Here is a 23,983-nt window from a genome sequence, read left to right on the forward strand (position 1 = left end):
TAGACTGTTTTCAGTCCAATTCTTTATATGTGAGTTTGTAAACCAATGGACCCGAGGAAGGCGTGTTCACCGAAACACGGACTGTGTAGGGTCCGGTTGGATTTATATCACAGTATTTTTTATCATTGTATTTTTTAAATTGAATTTTCATGGTTTTATATGTAAGTGTTTAATAAATTATCTCCAGAACATCTGTATCCACAGTTTTTGTTTTTGTTTTCATCGGTGGATTGTTTTCACTGTGGATCATTGGTTCTTCCCATTTTTCTTTGTTATCCTAATTTGACACACATAGACAGCTTACAGGTTAAATTTTCAATAGTTACAGTGCGAGATTTTTCAATACAAGTTTTCCTTATGTGACACATACTGGGATCTGGTACCAATATTCATTTCTTTCTAATCCAGTGGTCAAGAGAAGGGGAGTCAGGTGCAAAGGTATGTTTTATTGCTTTTCTAAAGTTGAGAAGTCCTTCAAGGGATCTGTGGGGCAGTCGATTTCAGTGGCTCAGTATGAAGTGGGAGTAGGAATGCTAAACTGATCATGGCAAGGAAATCTCCCTGCCACAATCAGCTGAGTGGCCACGGCAGGGAGCCCCCGAACCCCACTGCAAGTTGACCAGCAAGAGGGATGCCAAATCCCTTCTGCCATCACACCCGAAACAATCCCCAACCAGAGGGATGCCCACTCCTTCCTGCCGGCACCACCTGAACACATGACCCCCAAACCCCCCACTCCCTGAAACCTACCAGGACACCCACCCTGTACCTTTATCAGCAAGGCCAGCTGGAGGGATGTCTACTCCCTCTAGCTGGCAGGCCCACCTCTTCAGCATGACGGGCCTTCCCCTTCCTGATGCATCCTGGAATGCACTGAGGAGGGGCCTAAGGCCCTGATTGGCCCAAGCACCTAAGGCCCCTCCCATAGGAGGGGCTTTAGGCACCTGGGCCACCTGGAGTCTTAAGCCTCCTTCCTGGTGCATTCTGGGATGCACTGGGTGTGGCCTAAGACTCCTATTGGCCAGATCCCTAAGGTCACTTCTTTTGGGATTCTCTCAAATCCTCCTTTCTCCTCCTTTTGTCATTCTAGGGTCAATTCTATAAAACACACTTTAAGTTAGGGGTCAAAAATCTGTTTGCTACAAATTGTATTCTATAACGGCATCTGGGCACTCATGTTCAATTATAGAACTGAGCGTAAGTTGACATTTCCATGCCAACATTTAGACACCATCACTTGCGCCATGTAAAAGGCAGATGTAAATGTGGCATCTAAATTTGGCACTTACATGCTAAACTTACGGTATTCTATATGTTCCCTGCATAAGTGTGCAACCCACTCATGGACTGCCCCCATGCATACCCCTCTTGCAGTTACACACTAAAGCACTTAGGCGATGCCTTATAAAATAGAGCCTAAGTGCAGTTATATGCATAACTGCTGTTTAACTCCATTTTGGCCCACAGCTTCCATTTGAGCACCAAAGGTTATGCATCAAATTGATGCCTAACTTGTGCTGCATTATATAGATTTAAGGGCTTTCATGTGTTTAAATTGGGTAGTTTATTCTTGTTATGCTGTTAATAAAGTAGTAAGTTTTATGTTAAATTGTGTTGTACACTGCCTTGGGCGAATGTCTTCATAAAGTCAGTTCTAAATCCCAATAAATACATTGTAGCTCAAGCTTAAACCCATTTTCTCTGCACTCCTGTCCTATGGGAAATAGTCCCACTCAATCTTTCCTTTCTCCTTCTCTCCTATAGTCTCTGATTTAGCGGACCAAGGTCCTTCATGGGCCACTAAACGGAAATCCCATTACTTCTCCACCTGTATCTTTTCTGAACTAAAGCAATGTCTGGCAAATTTGGAAGGCCTCCAGATGTGCGTGGACGTTGATGTCATGTCAACACGTCGGTGTCCGCACATGCATGGAGGCCCTCTAGAAGGGGCCCTGAGCTTGCTGAACCTGGGAGGAGAGGTGCGGAGAGGTACTGGCGCCGGAGGACTGCCTACAGGACCTGCCTCTCACCACGAGAGGCACGTCCTGTAGGTAGTCGGCCAGTGCCGGCACCTCTCCCCCTCGCCGGCATCTCGCAGCACACTCTGAATCTCACCACGGCACACAGTTTGCGACGCCTCCCTACGTCCAGTTCTATACTTCCCTCCAATTTCTAAGGCATACCTACCACTGGGACTAAGAAGTATTTCATCTCCAGATGAGTGATATATTTTCTTAGAGATATTGATACTCGGGTCTTACAAGCTACGCAACTTAACCGTTTTGAATTACTTACAGCTGAGCTGATTGCTATAGTGTAGTGAGTTTGGGATCTAATTACTATCTTATAGGACATTTCTGAACGCTGTCATTGAAATTACTGAATATCCTGAAAATACTGAAAGTATCTCTTTTTTTTGAAAAATTTTTCTGAGATTACATTTCAATGTATGAGAGTGATTTATATTTGTACGGAGTTTTTTTTATAAACCTGTGATGATGTGGGGGGCTTAGGGCACTTGTGTAGTCCCGGCAGCCCACAATTGAGGTTTATTTTTTCTCCGTTTTTTTCTATGATTTTGTCAACAGTTCTTTTTGTCATTGTGGTATGAATGAATCCCTGCTGCTATTATTATTTACAATACATTTTTAACTATATTTTGTTCTTGATACCTACCACTGGGGCATTTCACCACATAGATCACACCTTCATTACTTTGTGTGGCAACTACTCTGGAGCAGAGACCCAGAATGTTCCTCCAGTTATTGCAACGAGGGCACATTTCAAATACATGTTCGGCATTTGAACATACAGTAGTTTGGTGTTATTTGCCTAGAAAAGTTGCTGTTGGCACAGTCTCTTCTGTACCACTTTTCATTTCCGCTGTGGCTTCTCTGGTGACCAGATGTATATTTGCTCCGCTGTGAGTCATGGAAAGAATGAATTCAGCCATATAGAATTTAATCAGCCCTTCTCTGATATATTTCATTTCCACTTGACATGTCTGACTTGGTTGCAGGCCACCTGATCTGACTTTAATATTAATGAGGTATTACTTACAGTACACTGCTTAATATTAAAGTTGTAGTCCTGTACATTAACTTCCAGTAGACACAATTGCCTTTTAGTTTTAATGCAGAGGCCGGGGGAGGGAGGGGGGGAGGTGCCCCTCATAAATAACATAAGCATTCATTTCTTGATGGACAGTTTATTTATTGGCAGTTAATACTTGCTCTGAACTGAAGGTTTAAGTGAAAGTTGAGAACCTTTACCTTAGACAGGCCACAAGCTAGCTGCTAACATCTTGTTTCATTGTTTTATTCCACTTCCAGCAAGTTTCTTTAGATAGGCAGAGCTTGCTAGAACTCTCAATTGATTAACGGAGAGGTTTTATTGAGAATAGTCCAGACCACAAGTTGTCCTCCTTTTCCCTAAGTGGAAACATTTCAAAACACATGCAGAGTCTTTTCTCATGTACAGAAAGCATGTTTACTTCTGCCTCAGTTTCATGGATATGAGGCGATGTTCAAGTGTGGATTAGGAATTGGTTATTGATTATTGGTCAGAAATGGAGGGTGGGGTTAAATGGCCATTTTTCTCAATGGAGGAGGGTGAATAGTGGAGTGCCACAGGGATCTGTATTGGACCGGTGCTATTTAACATTTATAAATGATCTGGAAATCAGAACAAGTGAGGCGATTAAATTTGCAGATGACACAAACTATTCAGAGTTGTTAAAATACATGAAGACTGTGAAAAATTGCAGGAAGACCTTAGGAAACTGGAGGACTGTGTAGGTGTTGTTAGCTACAGTATTGTTCTTTTGTGTGCACTGTAAAAGTGGGAGAAGTGGACTGTGTAATGGTAGCTTTTATTAGGATTTCTAAAATCCCTTCCCACAAATTATACGAATCCAAGTTTTATTGCTCTGGGATCCGACAAGCAAGGAGATAAGCCAATTATTACAAAAATAAAGGCTATTTATTTACAAGCAAGTGAAACAACCAAACATGAAAACACAAGTGACTAAGGATTATATGCAAATGCAAAATACCTCCAGAAAATGACAGACAAACCCCATCTTTTCCGAACACATAGCGTGGGTTTTAGCACCAGCAGCGGCGGTAACTGCTCTGACACTCATAGAGGGGGGAAATATTCTTATCAGATAATTAGAGTGAATGCACATAAAACCCTTAAGTCATGCCTGCTATTTTCACCCTTTAGCAATAACAGAGCTGGCACACAACCTGGATGTAGATAAGGGTAGCAGATGAAGTCAATGCAGCACACCAGATAGATAGTAGAGTGAGGAAGATCCCCGGCAGATCTTAGCAATGCATTAGCAGAAGATGACTGGCAGAAACCTGAAGGTGGTAATTCAGGCTGAATGGAGAAATCAGCCCCTTTCTTGGTTTCCAGTTCTGCTTCTTATGCGTTTCTGATACAGTAGAGGCATTATCCATGAAGATAAACAAGCTCCTCCCCAAGTTCTGAATATTCAGTCCCCAGAAACTTTATGTCCCTGAAGATGCAGTTCTTGGAATTCAGAAAAGTGCCAGGGTGGTGAGGTCAAGCTGGTATCTGTATAAAAAGTACAGAACACAGGTTGTGCAAGTGACATCAGCTAAGTAGTCCAGTTCCAGCTGAAGAGCAAATTCAGGTCAAAGTTCACTGCAGTGCCTGATGCAATATGTCCTTGGCTACACAGCCATTGGTGCAAGCCTTTTCCGTACTCCTGGCTGAGAGGCAAAGGTCCATGCTGTTTCACAGCATGGTCTGTATGTATTGCAGGAGATTGTAGCCATACCTTGTTATTTCCTATCTAAGCAGGGACTAGACTCCTACAACTAGGCATCCAAATAACAGATAAAATTTAATGTGATGCACATTGAGAAGAATCATCCAAATCATAGTTACCAGATGCTGAGTCAGCCATAATGCATGATGACTTAGGATACAGGAAAGTCTGCGCACGATGGGTTCCATGCTAGGAATCAGCACCCAAGAAGAAGATCAGTTTGAGGTGGCAGCCAAAAAAGCAAATAGGATGCTAGGAATTATTAGAAAAGGGATGGTATATAGGACCAAGAATATTATAATGCCTTTGTATCACTTCATGGTGTGATCTCACCTTGAGGAGTGCATTTGGTTCTGGTTATCATATCTCAAAAAAGAAAAGGTTCAAAGAATAGTGACCAAAATGATAAAGGGGATGGAATTCCTCTTATATGAGAGGTTGGGCTCGTCAGCTTGGAAAAGAGATGGCTGAAAGGGGATATGTTTGGGTCTACAGTATGGCTATTCTTATATTAACATAGACATTGCTAGCAGAAGTGTTCCAGATGAAATGCTTGCATACAATTCTTATGCAAAAAAAACTCCAAGCAAAAGAACCCCACATGAGGAAATAAATCAAGTCCAAAGAGTGGGGGGTGAAACTATAAACAACAGTAGGGATATGTATAAAAGGTAAATCAAGTAGAGTAGAAATTCTTCCAAATTGACTTTATTGAAATAAAACAACTTGACATGTATAATCAGCAGGATAAAAATGTAGCGAGAATAGCTGAAATGGGATATAAAAAGGAAAATTGAAATGCTAAAAGCTAAGATAAATTATAAACATTGGAATCAAATAATGGATCATCCATATAGCACCCACAAAATTAGGCGGATACCTTGATTAGAGAAGACCGAAGGATAACCGTGTTTCAATTGGCTACAAACTTGGATATCAGCTATGAATTTGCATTTGCCATAATGCATGATGATTTAGGATACAGGAAAGTCTGCACACGATGGGTTCCCAAACAGCTTACTGATCAGAACAAGCAACAGTGTATAGAGCAGGGCTGCCCAAGTCCGGTCCTCGAGATCTACTGGCAGGCCAGGTTTTCAGGATATCCACAATGAATATGCATGAGAGAGATTAGCATACCAAGAAGGTAGTGCAAGCAAATCTTTCTCATGCATATTCATTGTGGATATCCTGAAAACCTGGCCTGCCAGTAGATCTCGAGGACCGGACTTGGGCAGCCCTGGTGTAGAGGTTACAACCCAGTTCCTGAGACGGTATAAAGAAGATCCGAGTAGTCTGAGGAGAATTGTCACCGGTGACGAGACATGGGTGCATCACTGCAGCTAGGAGAGCAAAAGATAAAGCATAATGATGTAAACGGTGCTCACCTGGCTTCGAGAGCAGCCAAAAAACCTCTTCTCTGCAGGAATGCAGAAGCTAGTTGAACAATAGAGCAAATGTGTCATCTTGTATGGGGACTATGTGGGAAAGTGCTATGTTCAATTGCTCACAGTTACTTCTATTAAATGTGTTTTGCCTTTACTTTTTGATTTACCCTCGGATAATCAAATAGCAATCATGGCAAGGACAGCATCTGCATCAAAAGAGCATTGTTGCTTAAGAAATAGAGGACAGATGTTAAAGCTAAATTACATTTAATCAATCTGCATTTCAGGGGGATAATTGTTTGGTCTAGATTTTGAAGTTCTACTGCAAAAAATTAAAGAATTGTAAGAAGCCAGTACTTCCCTCATTGCATGTTTAGTAGCTTTCATTGGCCTATCAATCAGGGGTGTAGTTATGGGGGAAGGGGCCCAGGGGTCTGGCATATCCCCCCCCCTACAAAATTGCAGCACTGGATGCCTGGCTAGCAGGGTTGCTCAAGCCCCACCAGCCAAAGAGTTTCCCTGCCTGAATGTTTTCTTGATGTCTGAGCAGCAGGAAGTCAGCAGAGTGCTCCAGTCGCCAATGCTGGCACTTCCATGTGTACTCAGCTCATGCATTGAGCTGAACATGCACAGAAGTGCTGGTGTCGGAGGTTGGAGCAGCCTGCTGACTTCTTGCTGTTCAGGCAGCATGAGTGAGTGCTCAGGTAGAGAATCTCTTCAGCTGGCAGAGCTTGAGCATCCCCACCAGCAAAGCTATGATTGAGTGGGTGGCAGTGGTGGCAAAAGGGAGAATTGAGAAGAAATATTTGTCATCCCCCTGTGCCCCCCTGTCCCCCCAACTGAGATCTGGCTACATCTAGTCAATATTTTTGCACAAAGAATAAGACTTATTTTAAGGACATGCAATACTCAAAAGGCACTACAGAAATTATTAGCCCAAATGCATAATTTTATTTTCTTGGTGGGGTAGGGGAAGGGGACAACTAGAGGACTTGCATTCAACATGGAACAACATTTACTCGTATACAAAGGACAGTCCTGCAAACCCCCCCCCCCAAAAAAACCCAAACAAACCCATAAAACAACCCCCCCCCCCCCGAACAAACCCTCCCGCCACAAAATCAAACAAACTGTGGACATTTGTAAGCCTGCCAAAGTGCAGATCACTACTCAGGTAGTATTATAGAAGCCAGTGCTTTTTATTACATATAATCAATATTTTTTTCTTGGTCAGGTAAACGGAGCCCAAGTTCTACCAGGATGTTCTTCTCGGTAGCCATAAAAATCTCATACTCCTTACTTAGCTCCTCTTCAATTTCATCTTTGGACTTGTATAGTGTACTTCCCACCTAAAAAAATGACAGCAGATGGTACATCACATCTTCTGCTACAACTGAATAAAGGTGTGGGTTAAATAAAAAAAATTTAAAAAAATATAGTTCCAAAATTGTCATTTAACTGCACTATCATGACTGACCATAACAGACAAAAGTCTCAAAATGGAGAGACAGAGCAGAGAGAGAGGATCAACTTAGCAGACTGTAATTACAGTTTAATGTTAACAAAAGAAGTTTTTCTCAGAATAAGAATCCTATTTCTGTTCTTCTATACTGCCTATTAAAATGCTTCATTTGTATTATGCTGACATTATGATTATTAGGAAGAGGAAGCAGCCTAGTGCTTAAAGTAATGGGCTGAGAAAGATGGAAGCCATGGTTCAAATCGCGCCTCTGTCACTGACATTCCTTGTGATTGGGCAAATCAACTTTCCTCCCATTACCTTTGTATCCATAGATGTATCTGAATAAATATCACCACTCCCTATATACAGCACTCCCTATATCCAGTTGCATTATAAAATAATTATTATTGTTATAGTATCATATTTCTGTTATTTAAGCATTCTACTGTGTTAATGTCTACAATACTCCCATTGCATTATTGCTATTACTATAATTTACCTTGTGTATTTCCATGTTTACTTCACAATTGTTTATTAGACTAACATTTGGTCATTTTATCATGGTTATGCTGTTTCTAAAATTGTAATTTTGCCTATATCAAGCTACACGATTCATAGATGATAGCACATGGGACAATCACGTGAGGACAAAAATGCTAAAACAAATGTACGCAGGACATCAGTGTGCCAGATAAAAAGATAACTTTAAGTGCTCTGAGGGGGGTGTTTGGGGGAACCCCCTGATTTTACTTAGAAGTTGGTGCTGCCGGGGGGGGGGGGGGATTGGGGAGAGGACCCCCCCCCCATTAGAGAGGAAAGTGTAATTTTTCCCAGTGTTTTAGTGAAAAATTAGTTTCCTCTATAAGTGGGAGGTTTCCTCCCCCCCCATCAACGGCAGCGGCAACACTTCTAAGTAAAGTAGGGAGGTTCCCACCCCACACACCCCTTTAGAGCACTTTAAAGTTACCTTTTAATCCGGCCTGCTGACGTCCTGCATGCATTTGTCTTAGCGTTGTTGTCCGCGCGCTTTAGTCCTGTCACCAAGCTACATTGTCTCAGGTGAATTGTCTCATAGTAAACACATGAATAAATAAATAAGACATTCATAATCTGGTTTCATTTTTCTAATCAAAATAGCGGTGAATTTTCCTTAAATGGCAACACTTTTTCAGCATGCTTCATCTACTTCCTTGTTAGCTCACTGTGATGCAATGGTTGGGAAAAACTTGCTTGGTACTTTCAACCTTAAGGACTCCTTTATCTTTTCACTGTGGTACTACTTCTATCAGAAATTAGGGAAGTAACAAACTGAATAACACTTTCAACTTACCCAATATTGACTGGATAAATCTAACATCAGGGCATGCTAAAGAGATAACATTCCTTAATGTTAACGAGGACTGCTTAGTGGAGCAGCTGGTTCAGGAACCGCAATTCTAGACCTAGTTCTTAGTGGAGCGCATGAATTGGTGCTGGAGCCAATTGATAACAGTAATAATATTACAGTGATCATATTAAAAATTGAACTAAGGCCAGTTCTAGACAGACTTGTCTGTATATGGCCATTTGGTGGAGGATGGGCTGGGGAGGGCTTCAATGGCTGGGAGGGTGTAGATGGGCTGGAGTAGGTTTTAACGGAGATTTCGGCAGTTGGATCCCAAGCACAGTACCGGGTAGAGCTTTGGATTCTTGCACAGAAATAGCTAAGAAGAAAAAATTAAAAAAATTTAAACTGAATCAGATTGTGCAGACTGGATGGGCCATTCGGGTCTTTATCTGCCGTCATCTACTATGTTACTATGTTACTATGCCCAGATTTGATATAATCCCTGGAATAAATTCACACAGGAAATCTAATACAACAGCTTTTATCTTTAAAAAAAGAGACTATGATAACATGAGGAGAATAGTAAAAAGAAACTTGGACTAGCAGCTGCAAAGGTCAAAATTTTACATCAGGCGTGGATGTTATTCAAAAATACCAAACTGGATGCCCAGACTAGATATATTCCATTTATTAAAAAAGGAGGAAGGAAGACAAAAACGGCAGCCAGTGTGGTTAACGAGTGAGATGAAGGAAGCTATTAGAGCTAAAAGACAATCCTTCAGAAAGTGGACAAAGGATCCGAGTGAAAATAATCGTAAATAGCACTAGGAATGCCAGGTCAAATGCAAGGCGTTAATAAGGAAGGCAAAGAAAGACCTTGAAAAGAAGATTGTACTGGAAGCAAAAACACAAAGTAAAAACATTTTTAGGTATATTAAAAGCAAGAAGCCGGGAAGAGAATCAGTTGGACCGCTAGATGACTGAGGGATAAAAGAGGCTCTCAGGGAAAACAAGGCCATAGTGGAGAGATTAAATGAATTCTTTGCTTCGGTCTTCACTGAGGAAGATGTGGGGGAGTTACCAGCACCAGAAATCATAATCAATTCTGATGAATCAGAGACGGAGAAAGGAGGGTGAAGAGCAGAGGAGCTGAGGGTTTTGGAGTAAAGAGGAACAGTTTGGTCTTGGACAAGTTTAGTTTCAGGGGTAGTGGGACATCCAGGCTGAGATTTTTCTTAAATTTTAGGTGAAATCTTTAGTATAGAGCAGTGGCGTACCAAGGGGGGTGGACCACCCCGGGTGCACGCTCCAAGGGGGTGCACAGCCGGCCGGATCTGGAACCTCCCGTACTGCTCCAAACAGCACCTCAGCACAGCTGCCGTACTTAGAGCAGAGTTGGCAGCCGCGCTGAAGTGAATGAAGGTCCCGTGATGACTGCGCCGTCTACCGCCTTTGTTCCGGAAGAGGTAAGTGACATGGGTGGGGGGTGGACCAGCAGCCGCAGTCATCGCGGGATCTTGCCGCAACTAACTGCGTCTGCCAACCCAGCCCCCTCCGACGTCACTTACCTCTTCCATCCGGAGCAGAAGCAGTCATCGCGGGACCTTTGGGATGGAGAAAGAAAGGAGCATAGTAGAGTGGTGAAAGGAGGTCAGGGTGGCATGGAAGGGAGTGGAGGGTGAGAAAGGGAGTCAGGGTGGTATGGAATCATGCTGAAGGGTGACAAAGGGGGGTCAGGGTGGTATGGAATCATGGTAAAGGGTGACAAAGGGGGTCAGGGTGGTATGGAAGGGTGTGGAGGGTGACAAAGGGGGGTCAGGGTGGTATGGAATCATGGTGAAGGGTGTCAAAGGGGGATCAGGGTGGTATGGAATCATGGTGAAGGGTGAGAACGGGGATCAGGGTGGTATGGAAGCGTGGTGGAGGGAGAGAAAGGGGAAGATGCTGATGGAATTGCAGGGAAAGAGACATAAGGGGGAAGGACACTGCATGGAATTGGGTTGGAGGGAGAGAAAGGGGGCAGATGCTGATGGAAGTGGGGGGATGGGAAAGGAGAGAGTGAAATGCCAGACCATGTGGGTGTGGGAGAGGGAAGGGAAGAAGAGGAGAGGAGAGATGCCAGACCATTGGAGGAGAGAAGGGAGGTGACTAATGGGGGTGAAGGGAGAAATGGAAGGGGGATGCATAAAGTTTCTAGAACGGGAATAGAGAGAAGATGCCATATAGAAGGGGCAGAGAGGGTAAACAGTGGATGAAAGGAAGAGAGTGACAAAAAGATGAGGAAAGCAGAAACCAGAGAAGACAAGGTAGAAAAAAAATTATATTTATTTATTTATTTTTTGCTTTAGGTGAGATGCATCGCTGTTTCTGTGATGTTGCATTGTATGCAGAGTCCAGCTTCTTGGTGCTTCAGTTTAACCTTTGTCTACGTATTTTTATTCTATCTCCCCATTTACAAAACTGTAGAGCGTTTTTTGGCGTTGACATCTGAGCTGTTACCATTGTGGCTAAAAACCACACTACGGTTTTGTAAAAGGGGGAGGAGTTAGTTTGTGATTACATACTAGGCGAAGGTGTTTTCTGTGTTCTCTGTGTTTGAAAAAACATGGTTTTCTGTTAGGATTGACTGTGTTGGATTGATCTGTACTAGTCTGGCTTGTTTAGTTTTACAATGAGTTTATTGATGTACTGCTCACTGCAGTATGTAAGATGCTGCCTTTTCCTAGGTATTCATGTGTGACGTGTGGATTGTTACTAAAAATCATGTTTTTCATACAGATGGGGGGTGTCAAAAAATGATGGGTCCTGGGTGTCACATGCTAGGTACGCCACTGGTATAGAGAGGTAGAGTTCCTTGAGTGTCAGAGCAGCACACAGCATTCAGTGCACTGGCCGGCGCTGAAAACCTCTTGCGCAGTTTCATAAAAGGTGGGGTATGTCTCCATAATGACAAAATTATCCAAGTCCGCCTCCACAATTAAAGCTTGCTAAATTGGAATTTTATTCTCTAAATCAGGGGTGGGTAACCTAGGCTCTCAAGGATCGCAACTTAATTGAGTTTTCAGGATTTCCTCAATGAATATGCATGAGATATATTTGCATACAATGGAGGCAATGCATACAAATAAACCTCATACATATTCACCTGGGAAATTCTGGAAACCCAACTGGTTGCCTACCCCTGCTATAATCTATGGGCACTTAAACTCATAGGCCCTAATTCTATAAAGTCCACCTAAAGATAGGCACCAATATCAGCACAGATTCTATAAAACTTATGCACCCATTATAGAATCACACTTAGCACTCAGTGTCCTAACATTTAGGCGTTCCCAATTTATGCCAGGGTTTTCTATTCCTAAAGATAGGTGCTGATATCAGAACCTAATGGCACATGATTCCAAAAGAAGCACCTAATTTGAAAACACACTAATGGTCTACCCCTAACCACACTCATGTTTAGTGTAGGTGCTTTGAGGTGCGTGCCTACTTTTTATAGAATCGAGGGTTTCAAGTTAGGAGCCTAATTTTCAATTAAGTCCAATTAAAGCAAATTGTGAGGTGCTGAGTGCCAATATCAGCACTGATCAAACCTATTCGTCAATTAAATTTGGCGCCTAACTTAGACGGACTTTATAGAATCAGGGCCATAGGGCCCAATATTTAGCACTATTTAACCGGGTAGGAGAGACTATTACCTAGAAACATAGAAACATGATGGCAGATAAAGGCCAAATGGCCCAATTAGTCTGCCCATCTGCAACATCCGCTATCTCTTCCTCTCCCTATTGGCTAAGGCTCTTAACATTTGCATTTCCTTTTCCTATGGGCTAAGGCTCTTTACACCTGCATTGTGATGTCATAGAGCTTTATAGTTATAGAAACATTGTAACATGATCTAATCTAATCTAATCTAAAGGCCAAATGCTACCCATCCGAAGTAACTATTATCTCTTTCTCTCTCCGAGAGATCTCACGTGCCTATCCCAGGCCCTTTTGAATTCAGACACAGTCTCTGTCTCCACCACCACCCAGACTTTCAGCACTATCTGGTAAGTGTTGGGACAGTCTGGGGGCAGATTCTGGTCAGTACTGGGAGTTACCTGGGCAGCACCATTAATCGACAGCAGTGCCTGGATAGCTATCTGGTGAAGTTGGGTCAGCAAAAGGCCTATGAACAGGTATCCAGATACCACTGTTGAATATTGGCGGTATCCAGATAACTCCTAGTGGTTGTCTTGTGACCAGAGATTCAGTCCCAGTACACAGATACAATCGGGCACTGTATATTCAGGAACAATCCAGCTGCTGGTGGCCAGCTTTGTCAAAACACATACTACTATTAGCTGAATATTACCTCATTGTGGTCCAGCTATTTGCCTTTGGCTTGCTTATACTCTGTGTGGCTTCATTCTATCTATCCTATTCTACCTCTAGTGACCTCATTGCTTTGATGATGTTCCCTATAATACCCTTTTGCTTCTCAGGAGTAATAGCACATATCAATGGGCTTCCATCAACCACTTCCCTCATCTAGTTTTTGTATGGTCTGAATCACTCATGTAAGATCTGTTTTCCAGATCCTGAAGATGTAGGGTTTTTATTATAGTACTAGCTTTATAGCCCGTTACATTAACGGGTGCTAGAATATATGTGTGTCTGTCTTTATTTCTTTCTCTCTATGTCTCCTTAGCCGCCTTTTACTGTCCATTCTCCCTTATTTTTAGCTCCCCTGTGTCCACCACCACCCCTTCACTGCTCCCCTTATCCAGCAGCAGCCCTTTTCCCTTTGTTTTACCTCCCCCCTGTCCATCATCACCTCTTCCTGCTCCCTCTGTCCAGCAGTAGGCCTCCCTTCATTTCCCCCCTGTCCATCAGCACCTCTTCCTGCTCCCCATGTCCAGCAGTAGGCCTCCCTTCATTTCCCCCCCCCGTGTCCATCAGCACCTCTTCCTGCTCCCCCTGTCCAACAATAGGCCTCCATTCCTTTCCCCCCCCGTCCATCAGCACCTCTTCCTGCTCCCCCCATCCAGCAGTAGGCCTCCCTTCATTTTTCCCCCCTGTCCATCAGCACCTCTTCCTGTTCCCCCTGTCAAGCAATAAGCCTCCCTTCCTTTTTCACCCCCCTGTCCATCATCACCTCTTCCTGCTCCCTCTGTCCAGCAATAGGCCTCCCTTCATTTCCCCCACCCCTGTCCATCAGCACCCCTTCCTGCTCCCCCTGTCCACGGGAGTTAGTACAGGGCCGGTGTCTGCCATTCTCCCCAGAGTCCTTGCGCCCCCCCTTCCCTTCCCACGGACCTGACTACCTACCCGGCGATTCAAGCAGCGTGTGCAGCAGTCTTCACATGCTGCTTCGGGTCCTTCTACTGCCCTGATTTACTCTGGTACGTCCCTGATGACATCATCAGAGACGCGGCAGAGCAAATCAGGGAAGTAGAAGGGCCCGAAGCAGCGTGTGAAGACTGCTGCACACGCTGCTTGAATCGCCAAGGTAGTCGGGTCCACGGGAAGGGGGGTGAGCGGAAAAGGACACGGACTCTTGTGGTCTGTCACGGAGGGTGGCCAGGCTCCATTTTAGCCGCAGGGAAGGCTCACTGCCCCAGCTCCTTACCCGTCCGCAGCCCGGGCCAGGCCTCCCGCGCTTTCTCAGCGGCCCGGCTCACTCGTTTTTTTTTAACTCCGCTTCCTGCATTCGCTGCTCTCAGTCAGTGATGTAATAAGCACGCATGCACACTTGTCTTGCCACATCCCGACAGAAAAGGGATCAGGGAACACGCGAGGCAAGTGCGCATGCACGGCTAGCATTTTATTATTTAAGATAACTTTTTATATTCTAAATGCTTAACAGCCATAGCTCCCAATGTATCTAAATCCTTTTTCTCTGCACTGTGTGAGTATATGAAGCAGGGAACTCTGATGAACTCAACTTATCTCAAATCAATATGAGATAGTTGGAATAGTATGATAAGATGTGTAATAAAAAATGTTATCTAAGACATGGACTTACTACACATATATGATAGATCTCTGATTTTATGTTATTGAAACTACACATTTCCATGTGAATGCTGCTGGTAAAGGGAGGAACTGAAAATATTAGGTAGACTGACCTGTGTCGTCCTCCCCCCCACCCCTTCTGCTGTGTGAAATGGTCTTTGAGATTTGTGATGACAAGGTCTTGCCAAACCCCTTCCATTCTAAATTTTCCCCATTTAATAGCCCTCCATTGCCTGGGTCCATTGCTGGTCAGGTTCTGGCAGCCCTCTATATTGGGCAACAAGCAGCATCGTGATGCTTGACACTGTGCAGGAGAAAGCATGGGCAAACCCAGTGCTTTTATTTCTAGGAAAAATGGTGCTGGTACTCATGCAGAGTCAACCTTAGGGGGCAGGATTTTGTTTTCTAGCCAGTAAAGTGTATGCATCCATGCAACCCAGAATAGCTCTTTCAGGAAGGTGGCCCACTCAGATTCTGAAGGCCATAGGCTCAAAGCTACCTAGTATACCAATGGAACAAAAATGCAAACTGGGAGATTTTGCAAGAGAAATATAAAGGGATGGATAGGACATTTTTGGAAGGCAGGGAAGAAGGTGCCAGTACTCTGTACTGGAAAAAGCTCTGAGCAAACCACTTGGGGAGGGGGAAGGTGACCATCATTGTGATCACCAGGAGTTGGTTTGACATGAGGAGTCTGGAATATGCTCTGCAGCATACTTGCTGCAGTGTGTTGATTAGGTCCTTGTGACCTTGGGCAAGTCACTTAATCTCCCATTGCCCCAGGTACATTTAGGTAGAGTATGAGACCACCAGGACAGATAGGGAAAAATGCTTGAGTACCTGAATGTAAACCACTTAGACTAAGTGGTATATAAATACTAAATAAATAAGTAAAATTTGCACATGGTTTCTTTTCAACTGTGGCCTGCAGATAAAGATGTTCCATTTTGCTTTCCTTTCTTTTGGACCCTAATAATTCCACTATTTTGATTCCAGAGACTAGTACTGGGAATTGCATAGCATAGAAAAAGAAGAAAGGAAAAGTGACCAAGAGCATTTCTATGCACAGGATGACCTAATACATACAAACAACACCAAGCTGCCTTAAACCCATCTTTGAAATGTTTGCATGCAATACTTTCATGCTTTTGCTTTTCACGCACCTTCTTCTTAATTTCTTCTTGCTGGTCTTTTTCTTTTTTTTCATTGGCTCGGAAGGTTTTACGTTGTTGCAGGTAATCCAGATGTTTTACTTCTCTGTCAAAGTAATTCTGAACAAGAGAATTCTGCCAACATAGAGGTAGGGAAGATGTTAATGATCATACGGAATCTCAACATTGAACTTTGCTTGAAATGCTGCTTGTTTTCATTTCAAACTCATTCTTGGCAACAGTGCATAGGTGTACAATTCCAGGATTACAGTCAATGTGTGAACAGTCAGTTATGAAATGATAGTTGTAAATCATCTGGAAACTCCACACATTTTTATCTCCATTTAGAAGCTAAACAATCAGCAGCCAAGTTACAATATATATAAAACCATAGCAGTACATTTGTTTATCCCCTTTGCAGGGAAATTCAAGATTGTTTTATTCCTTTACAAAGGGGATTATTAAAATTGCTTTCACATTCAAAGCAATTCCGGTCACCACATCTCAAAAAAGATATAGAGGAGCATAATTTTTTTTAAAAACATCAAAGTCCCCTTTTGGCCTAAGCCCCTAAAAGCTGAAAGTAGCAGCAGGGAAAATGTCCATTCTCAAAAAAACATCAGAAATTAGGGTTATTTTGAGAATGGCCTACCTCTACTTTCAGCAGTTAAATTGCCCAGACCACCACTAAGTCTAACCTTAGAACACATTATCAACCAAAAAATTGCCCAAGTCCCAAACGCCCAAAACAAGACCTTTTAGGCGAAGGAGGGGCAGGTCGCGGGGGGGGGGGGGGGGCACCGTGGGCAGGAGGGCTTGGGCTCCCTCCTGACGGTATTGTCGGGAGGGTTGGGTGCTGTCAGGAGAGATTGGGCATCTCTCTTGCCATGGTTCGCGGCAGTTCAGGGGGGATCGCGATGGTGATTGCAGCAGGAGAGATTAGGCATCTCTCCTGCTACAATCGTTGTGGAGGGGGGTGGAGGGGGGGTTGCTGGGGCTGCTTAGCTGATCGCTCCCTGTCATCCATTCTTGGGAGAGGTAAAATGTTGTGTTAGGAGCTTTGGTTTGGGATCTGTTGTGCCACTAGCCTTCTCTCCTGATGTTAGTTGGGATTTATGTGGCACTGTGTGTGTGTGTGTGGAGGGGAGGAGCAGAGAAGGGAACTGAGGAAAGGAGAGAAGGAGGCACAAATTCCTACATTTGTGCCCTTGCATTAGAGACTCACAATACGCCATTCCTATTGGTTTAACCTTGATATTTGTCTCAGAAAAGAATAGTAGTCTAACAACAGTAAAGTCAGTTAGCATTTGCTTTTGAAATCAAGCCAAATCTCTTCAATAAACAGCTGAATGTTTCTAACTACTTGCATTTCATGAGTTCTCTAGCCTGTCTGCTTATATAAATCATTGAGGCAAACATTTACTAACCTCATTGCTTGAGAGACTTCGCAGTGTCCAGGGGATCTCAAAAATATACAATGTTCCATACTCATCAGAAATTGCTAAAAAGTGCTGCTTTGCTGTTAAATGTAAACCAAATTACTATTGTTAGTCAGGCAGAACAATTTACAATTTGTAGTGTACAGTTATAATATTTAAAAATCATTTTTAGCATACTTATAAAATGTATAAGCAAAATATTAAGATTCAAATATTAACTTTTTGTACTATGGAGGCAATTTTGAGTAGATCATATACCATATACAGTATACTTGAATATAAGTCAATACGAATATAAGTTGAGACCCCCCATTCCCCCCCAAAAGGAGGAAAAATGGTTGACTCAAATATAAAATGGGGGCTTAATATTCAAGTGCCATGACCTGCCAGGATCTGCACCCAGTGTCCCCTCCCTCACACCCTCCCCTGCCAGGCTCTGAACCCAGTCCTCCTCCCTGCCAGGCTCTGCACCCAGCCATCTTCCCTTCCTTACCAGGCCCTGCACCCAGCCACCCTCACTCCCTGCCAGGCTCTGTACCCTACCCTCTTCCCTCCCTGCCCTACCAGGCTCTGTACCCAGCATCCCTCACTCCTTGCCAGGCTCTATACCCAGCCCCCCTCACTCCATGCCAGGCTTTGTACCCTGCCTCACTTTCCTACCTCTGGTGGTCTAGTGGTAGGCCAGGACAGGAGGGATGCCTCCTGTCTCTCGTCCCGGCCGACTAACTTTTTTTTAAACAGCCCCCCTCCTGGCGCGCGCTTACCTTTTGTGCCATTTTTAATCCCTGGTGGTCTAGTGGTGTACAGGGCAGGAGCAATCTTTCCGTGCCCTTCCCCATGCTGAGCCTTTCCGTCCCTGTTCCCTTTTGCCAGCCAGCGGTGCACCGAGCTCTTCCTGCTTCCCGCTCGGCCCCGTGCTGCTCTCTAAATGGCTGCCATTCAGAGAGCAGCACAGGACCAAGCAGGAAGCAGGAAGAGCTCAGCCACAGCCATTCAGAGAGCAGCGTGGGGCCGAGCAGGAAGCTACAATATTTTAAGTTAGTCCAATAAAAAGGTATCACCTACAGCTTGGCTGCGGAATCTTATTTCCACATATCTACAGCTGGAATAATTGTAACACGTGCAGCTTTTGCATGAAGATGCATTGCGTATTACAATCTCAGTTGGTGATAATCCAATAACAGTGATTAAGTTGCATGAGACTTTGCTACCTTTCAACATCTTGAGGCAAGAAGGGACAATGTATTTCATAAACCCCTGACACACGAGCTTTGTTGGGTCACATACATTAAAGTCATCTTTGTCCCTATTTTTGAGGCTGTTTGTGCTGTCTTGTTGGTTTATATTGTCTTCTTTGCACTTTTATGATCCCTTTTCTTGTTTGGTTGTAGACAAAATAAATTAGCTCTAAGATTCTGCAACAGCTGAAAAGAATAATTGCTGAGAAACTATCAACTAGACAGAGAACAAGAGTGAGAACTTACACCACAGGATTGGGGACAGGGCCAGCATTATAGGATCTGCAACCAGGGTTTCAAGTCTGTTCAAAGTAGGAGGTACAACTTGTTGGTTGGCATTAGGGCTCTCTCCCAAATGCATAGTATGCCCTGGGCCCCAGCATGTGTATAATGGGCCCTGAATGGGGGTGTGATACTCAAAAGACACACAATGTTATGACTAGAAGGAGAGAATGGGATAGAAAACAAATTAAATTAAAAAATAAAAATTTTTGTACATCCAGGAATGCCCAGTAGGAAAAAAGGAGGTGATGATATTTCTGTGTAAGACCCCGGCGAGACTTCATTTAGAATATTGTGTACAATTCTGGAGACCGCACCTTCAAAAAGATATAAACAGGATGGAGTCGGTCCAGAGGTCAGCTACTAAAATGGAGGAAAGGCGGGATATAATAGAGACGTTTAAATACCTATGTGGCATAAATGCGCATGAGGCAAGTCTCTTTCAATTGAAAGGAAGTTCTGGAATGAGGGGGCATAGGATGAAGGTGATGGGGATAGTAACCTCAAAAAATATTTTTTCACAGAAAGGGTGGTGAGTATGCAGAATAGCCTCCCAGTGGAGGTGGTGGAGATGTGAAATGTATCTGAATTAAAGAAAGCATAGGATAAGTACATTGGATCTCTAAGGTATAGTAGATGGAATGGATAGGCAGACGAGATGGGCCATATGGTCTTGTTTTGCCTTCATTTTGCTATTTATAATAGATGCCCTCGCAGGATGGCAGGATAATCAGTGTGAAATGCACAGAAGAAAAAGTCTATCTATCATCAAAAGTACTGAAGAGGCTGGAAGATGATCTGGGTTGGTGCCACTGGAAGATGCCACCCACATGCCCCTCTGTTCAACCTACTTGTCCATAGAAAAACATGCAATGGATGGTATAAAAAGTGACAAGGAAAATTTGTGTGTTATACCAAAATACACATACATCTTATTTGCATACAGGCGGAATCAAATGTACAGAGTCACAGTACCATTCTTTCAGAAGAATAAGCACTGCCAGGAAAGAAATTCACCCCAAAATGTTTTACAATAAAAACCACTTCCTATGCTATTGGATGTAAAACTGAAAACATGGTTTGGCACTGAACTGTCATCACTCATGACAAAGTGAACATACAGGAGACAACACAGGGTTTAATGCACGTGATGAGTGATGAGGAGATGTTCTGTGTTTGGGAAGGCTCATGAGTTTTCTCCAGTAGATCCCAAATATCAACATTTCCATCTTCCCTGCCAATGAAGAAAACTCCAGCTCGTGATAAAGACCAGTGTCCAGCTGTGAGTCTTTTCTTGCCACAGCTTGACCGAAGGATTGGACCACCCTTAAAAGAAAACAAGAATTGTATTCTTAAACTAACTATAAATCTAACATTGTTTTATTTAGACTATTTTTTTAGACCAAAGAAACATACAGATTCCACAGAATTACCAAACATTAATGTTGCACTATTGGACATTCCTATTCTAGAGAAATTTTTACCTAAAATGTCTGGCCATTATTTAAAGCTAATTCTCCATCTCAGCAATATGCAGCAAGATTCAACAGGGTGAATATTCCATCATTTTAGGTTGGCATTCTTTTGTTTTGGATTCAAGTTTCCCTCTACTTCGATCAAAACTAGGGCTGAGATCTGGCTCCATGAGTCTTCCTTTGCAACCACTTGGGGATTGGTTCCCCTATTTTACATCCCCTCTCTCCAGCATACTTAGTCTGGTTATTGCAGTGATGGTTATGGGCTAAAAGTCAGACTTGAGGGCATCTCTGGAACTCTGCAATCATGGGCCTTGTCTCTGGCCAATAGGTGTTACCCCACACCGTGTGTGAATACTTTTACAGCAATGCATGCTAGAATATCTATAAATTGTTAAATGTTTATTTTAACAGCACTTTAGCCTTTATTTTAGAAACATCATCATGTGTAAATAGTGGGTTTGAAATAGAGAATGACACGGGGAGCGATCCCCGCAGCGAACCGCTGCGTGGCTGCGGTTTGGCTGCGGGTTATGGTGACCTCATTAGCAAATCGCCGCAGACGCGGGGACAAATCCTTTCACCGACCGCAAAAACGGTGAATAGATTTGTCCCCGCAGGCCAATGTCCCCCCCCTCTAGGAACCGCAATTTACCTGTGTTTTCACCGTGCTCCTCATTTGTCAGATCAACCCTTCCTGCCAATAGAACCCGCCCCCCCCCCCCCGACGATCGCCCTCACTGGTAGGAGGGTGCCCAACCCCTCCTGCCGGCACCCCCAACGGCCCCCTATATCGCCAATAGGAGGGTGCCCAACCCCTCCTGCCGGTCCCTCCCCCAACAAACCCCGCCATCCCGAAACACCACCCTTAGTCTTACTTTCCAAGTTGGACCGGACAGCTCCTCGCTCGTCTGGCCAGCAGGCCTGCCTCCGTCCAAATGAGGCGGGCCCGCCCCTCCCCTCCCCTGCCTAACCCACAGGATCCTAGGGCCTGATTGGCCCAAGCACCTAAGGCCCCTCCTATAGCGGGAGTGGCTTTAGGTGCCTAGACCAATCAGGCCCTAGGATCCTGTGGGTTGGGCAGGGTAGGGGCGGGCCCGCCTCATTTGGACGGAGGCAAGCCTGCTGGCCATACGTGTGAGGAGCCGTCCGGTCCAACTTGGAAAGTAAGACTAAGGGGGTTCCGGGGTGGGAGGGTTCGTTGGGGGGGGGGGTCCAGCAGGAGGGGTTGGGTACCCTCCTGCCGGCGATCTTAGGGGAGGCCATTGGGAGGACCGGCAGGAGGGGTTGGGTACCCTTCTGCTGCGATTGTCGGGAGGGCCGTTGGGGGGGTCTACAGGAGGGGTTGGGTGCCCTCCTGCCGTGATCGCTGGGGGGAGGGGAGACTTGCAGCCGTAGCCGCGGTCACTATGCTAATCACGGCAGGGAGATCTTTGCCGCGATTAGGTACAGCGGCCGCGTCTACTTACCATATAGGCTAACATTGTAAGCATTTAAAGTACATGTCGTGTTTGTTTTTGCATTGCTAGCCCCAGGGGTGGTGGAAGATTAGTGATTGAAAAACTGTATGAAAAATAACTATTTTAAATTTAGTGATCAAAATGTGTCAGTTTTGAGAATTTATATTAATTAATTTTTTCTCTGCGTGTTTTGTTTTTGTATAGTTATTAACTAATATTTAACTAAGTTTTAAAGTTTTAAAGTTTTAAAGAATGTTTCCTTTATACGTAAATAAAGAAAAGTGAATGGGATTGCAGTGGCGGTGACAGGGCGGTGAATGGGGTGGCAGTGGCGGTGACGGGGCGGTGAAGAGGATGGTGAGACGGGGACGGGGCGGTGACGGGGATGGTGAGACGGGGACGGGGCGGTGACGGGGATGGTGAGACGGGGACGGGGCGGTGACGGGGACCAATTTTTTCACCGTGTCATTCTCTAGTTTGAAACATCTTATGCGGTTCTTTTATGTATTCTTAATGTTTTATTTTGTACACCATCTTGCTTGGCTTTTTTTAACCAAGGATAGGGCATATAACTTTTGATAAATCAATCAATCAATATTTACTAGTGGTGATCCACATCATGTTTACATAGCAAGGGTGTGTGGTTAGGGCATGCAGAGGGAATGTTTTGGGCGGGCCTAGCATGTCAACATGTATTCTCCATTTTACATGCTTCAAGGGCAAATAGGCCAAGGGCACCCCCCCATTCTAATCCTCCCATACATCAGTACCCCCTTCTTTAGACTCCCCCTTCCACACATCAATATATCTTTCCTCCAACCCCCTCCCTATCAATCTCCCCCTTTTCCAATACCTCTAAACACATCAATACCTCTTCTGATCCCCTAAAGACAAGGACCCTCCATCCCCCACTCCTGGCCCTTATCGGGATCTTTGGTATTTAGTGGGGAGCAAGAGTGATCCCTAGTAGCTCCTGTTCTGTTAGTCATGGGTTCAAAATGGTACCTGTGACTCCTAGTAGAAAAGTTACAATTTTCTTCAGAGGTGAGGGAGCTAAAATGGTGTGCACTGCAGGGCTCACTTCTATAACCCTTGTTGTTCAATATCTTTCTACACCTTTGGGGGGAGGGGATGTAGTAATGTCTTCTTTTGGGCTGGAATTTTTCCCATAGGTAGGTCATAGTCAGTTGGTGGTCCTGTTGGAGAAGGATCTACACTGGAAGACTGCTTAGCTGAACAGATATTTTTCATGTATCTAAGGATGTGTACAATAGAGTGGGTTGATTCTGAATGTAAGATCTGAATGTCTCTGTTTTGGGAGATTTTGACTGGAATAAAGAAAATATTAGAACAATGGCAGATAACAGCGTGTCTACATTTAGGTGCTAAGAAGGCACCGAGGCCCCAACTCTATAAATGTCATTTAAAGTCAGGTGCCTAAACTGGCATGTTTAGCCAATCTAGGCACCTAACTTAATTGTCTAAAGGATTAATTGGTGCCGAGAATTGGCAATTAACAATACACAATTGATGTTAATTGCACTTAATTGGATAGTAGATACCTACTACTATGAGGTAGGTGCTTAATCCAAGGTGTCTACCAGAAAGTAGACGTGGTTAGGGGGCAGTGGTTAGGGAGCAGATCTTGGGTGTATTTTTCATATACTGTTGGTGCCTGTTTTGGATTTAAGCACACTCATTTTGGCCAAGAAAACCCTGACATACATAGAGTGCATTTAAGGTTAGGCTGCCTACCAATGCTTAAGCCCACTTTAGATGCCCCTAGGCACAGTTCTATAAAGTGTGCCTAACTTTTATAAAATCTCGCTTAGTGTTGCACTACTCGGCACCCACCTAAATTTTAGGCACCATTTACAGAATTTCCCTGTTAATTGGCACCTTTTCTGTAAAGGAAAGTAAATGCCTAATTTCCTTTAAAGAAAACTAGTATAATTTAGGC

The 23,983-nt window shown here is 44.0% G+C and overlaps 1 protein-coding gene across 1 annotated transcript in view; it reads right to left on the reverse strand.

The window, feature by feature from the left end:
* Positions 1-7,367: 7,367 nt before the first annotated feature.
* Positions 7,368-23,983, reverse strand: part of WDR63 (WD repeat domain 63) — a 155,766-nt gene continuing 139,150 nt past the window's right edge. The window contains exons 20-23 of the mRNA XM_033917020.1: positions 20,210-20,414; positions 17,557-17,648; positions 16,142-16,264; positions 7,368-7,538 (exon numbers count right to left, since the gene is read on the reverse strand). Coding sequence (XP_033772911.1) covers positions 7,392-7,538; positions 16,142-16,264; positions 17,557-17,648; positions 20,210-20,414 — 567 coding nt within the window. The 3' untranslated portion in view covers positions 7,368-7,391. The remainder of the gene's footprint in view (positions 7,539-16,141; positions 16,265-17,556; positions 17,649-20,209; positions 20,415-23,983) is intronic.

This window comes from Geotrypetes seraphini, chromosome 12, assembly GCF_902459505.1.
Source record: "Geotrypetes seraphini chromosome 12, aGeoSer1.1, whole genome shotgun sequence".
In the NCBI taxonomy this organism is placed as follows: Eukaryota; Metazoa; Chordata; class Amphibia; order Gymnophiona; family Dermophiidae; genus Geotrypetes; species Geotrypetes seraphini.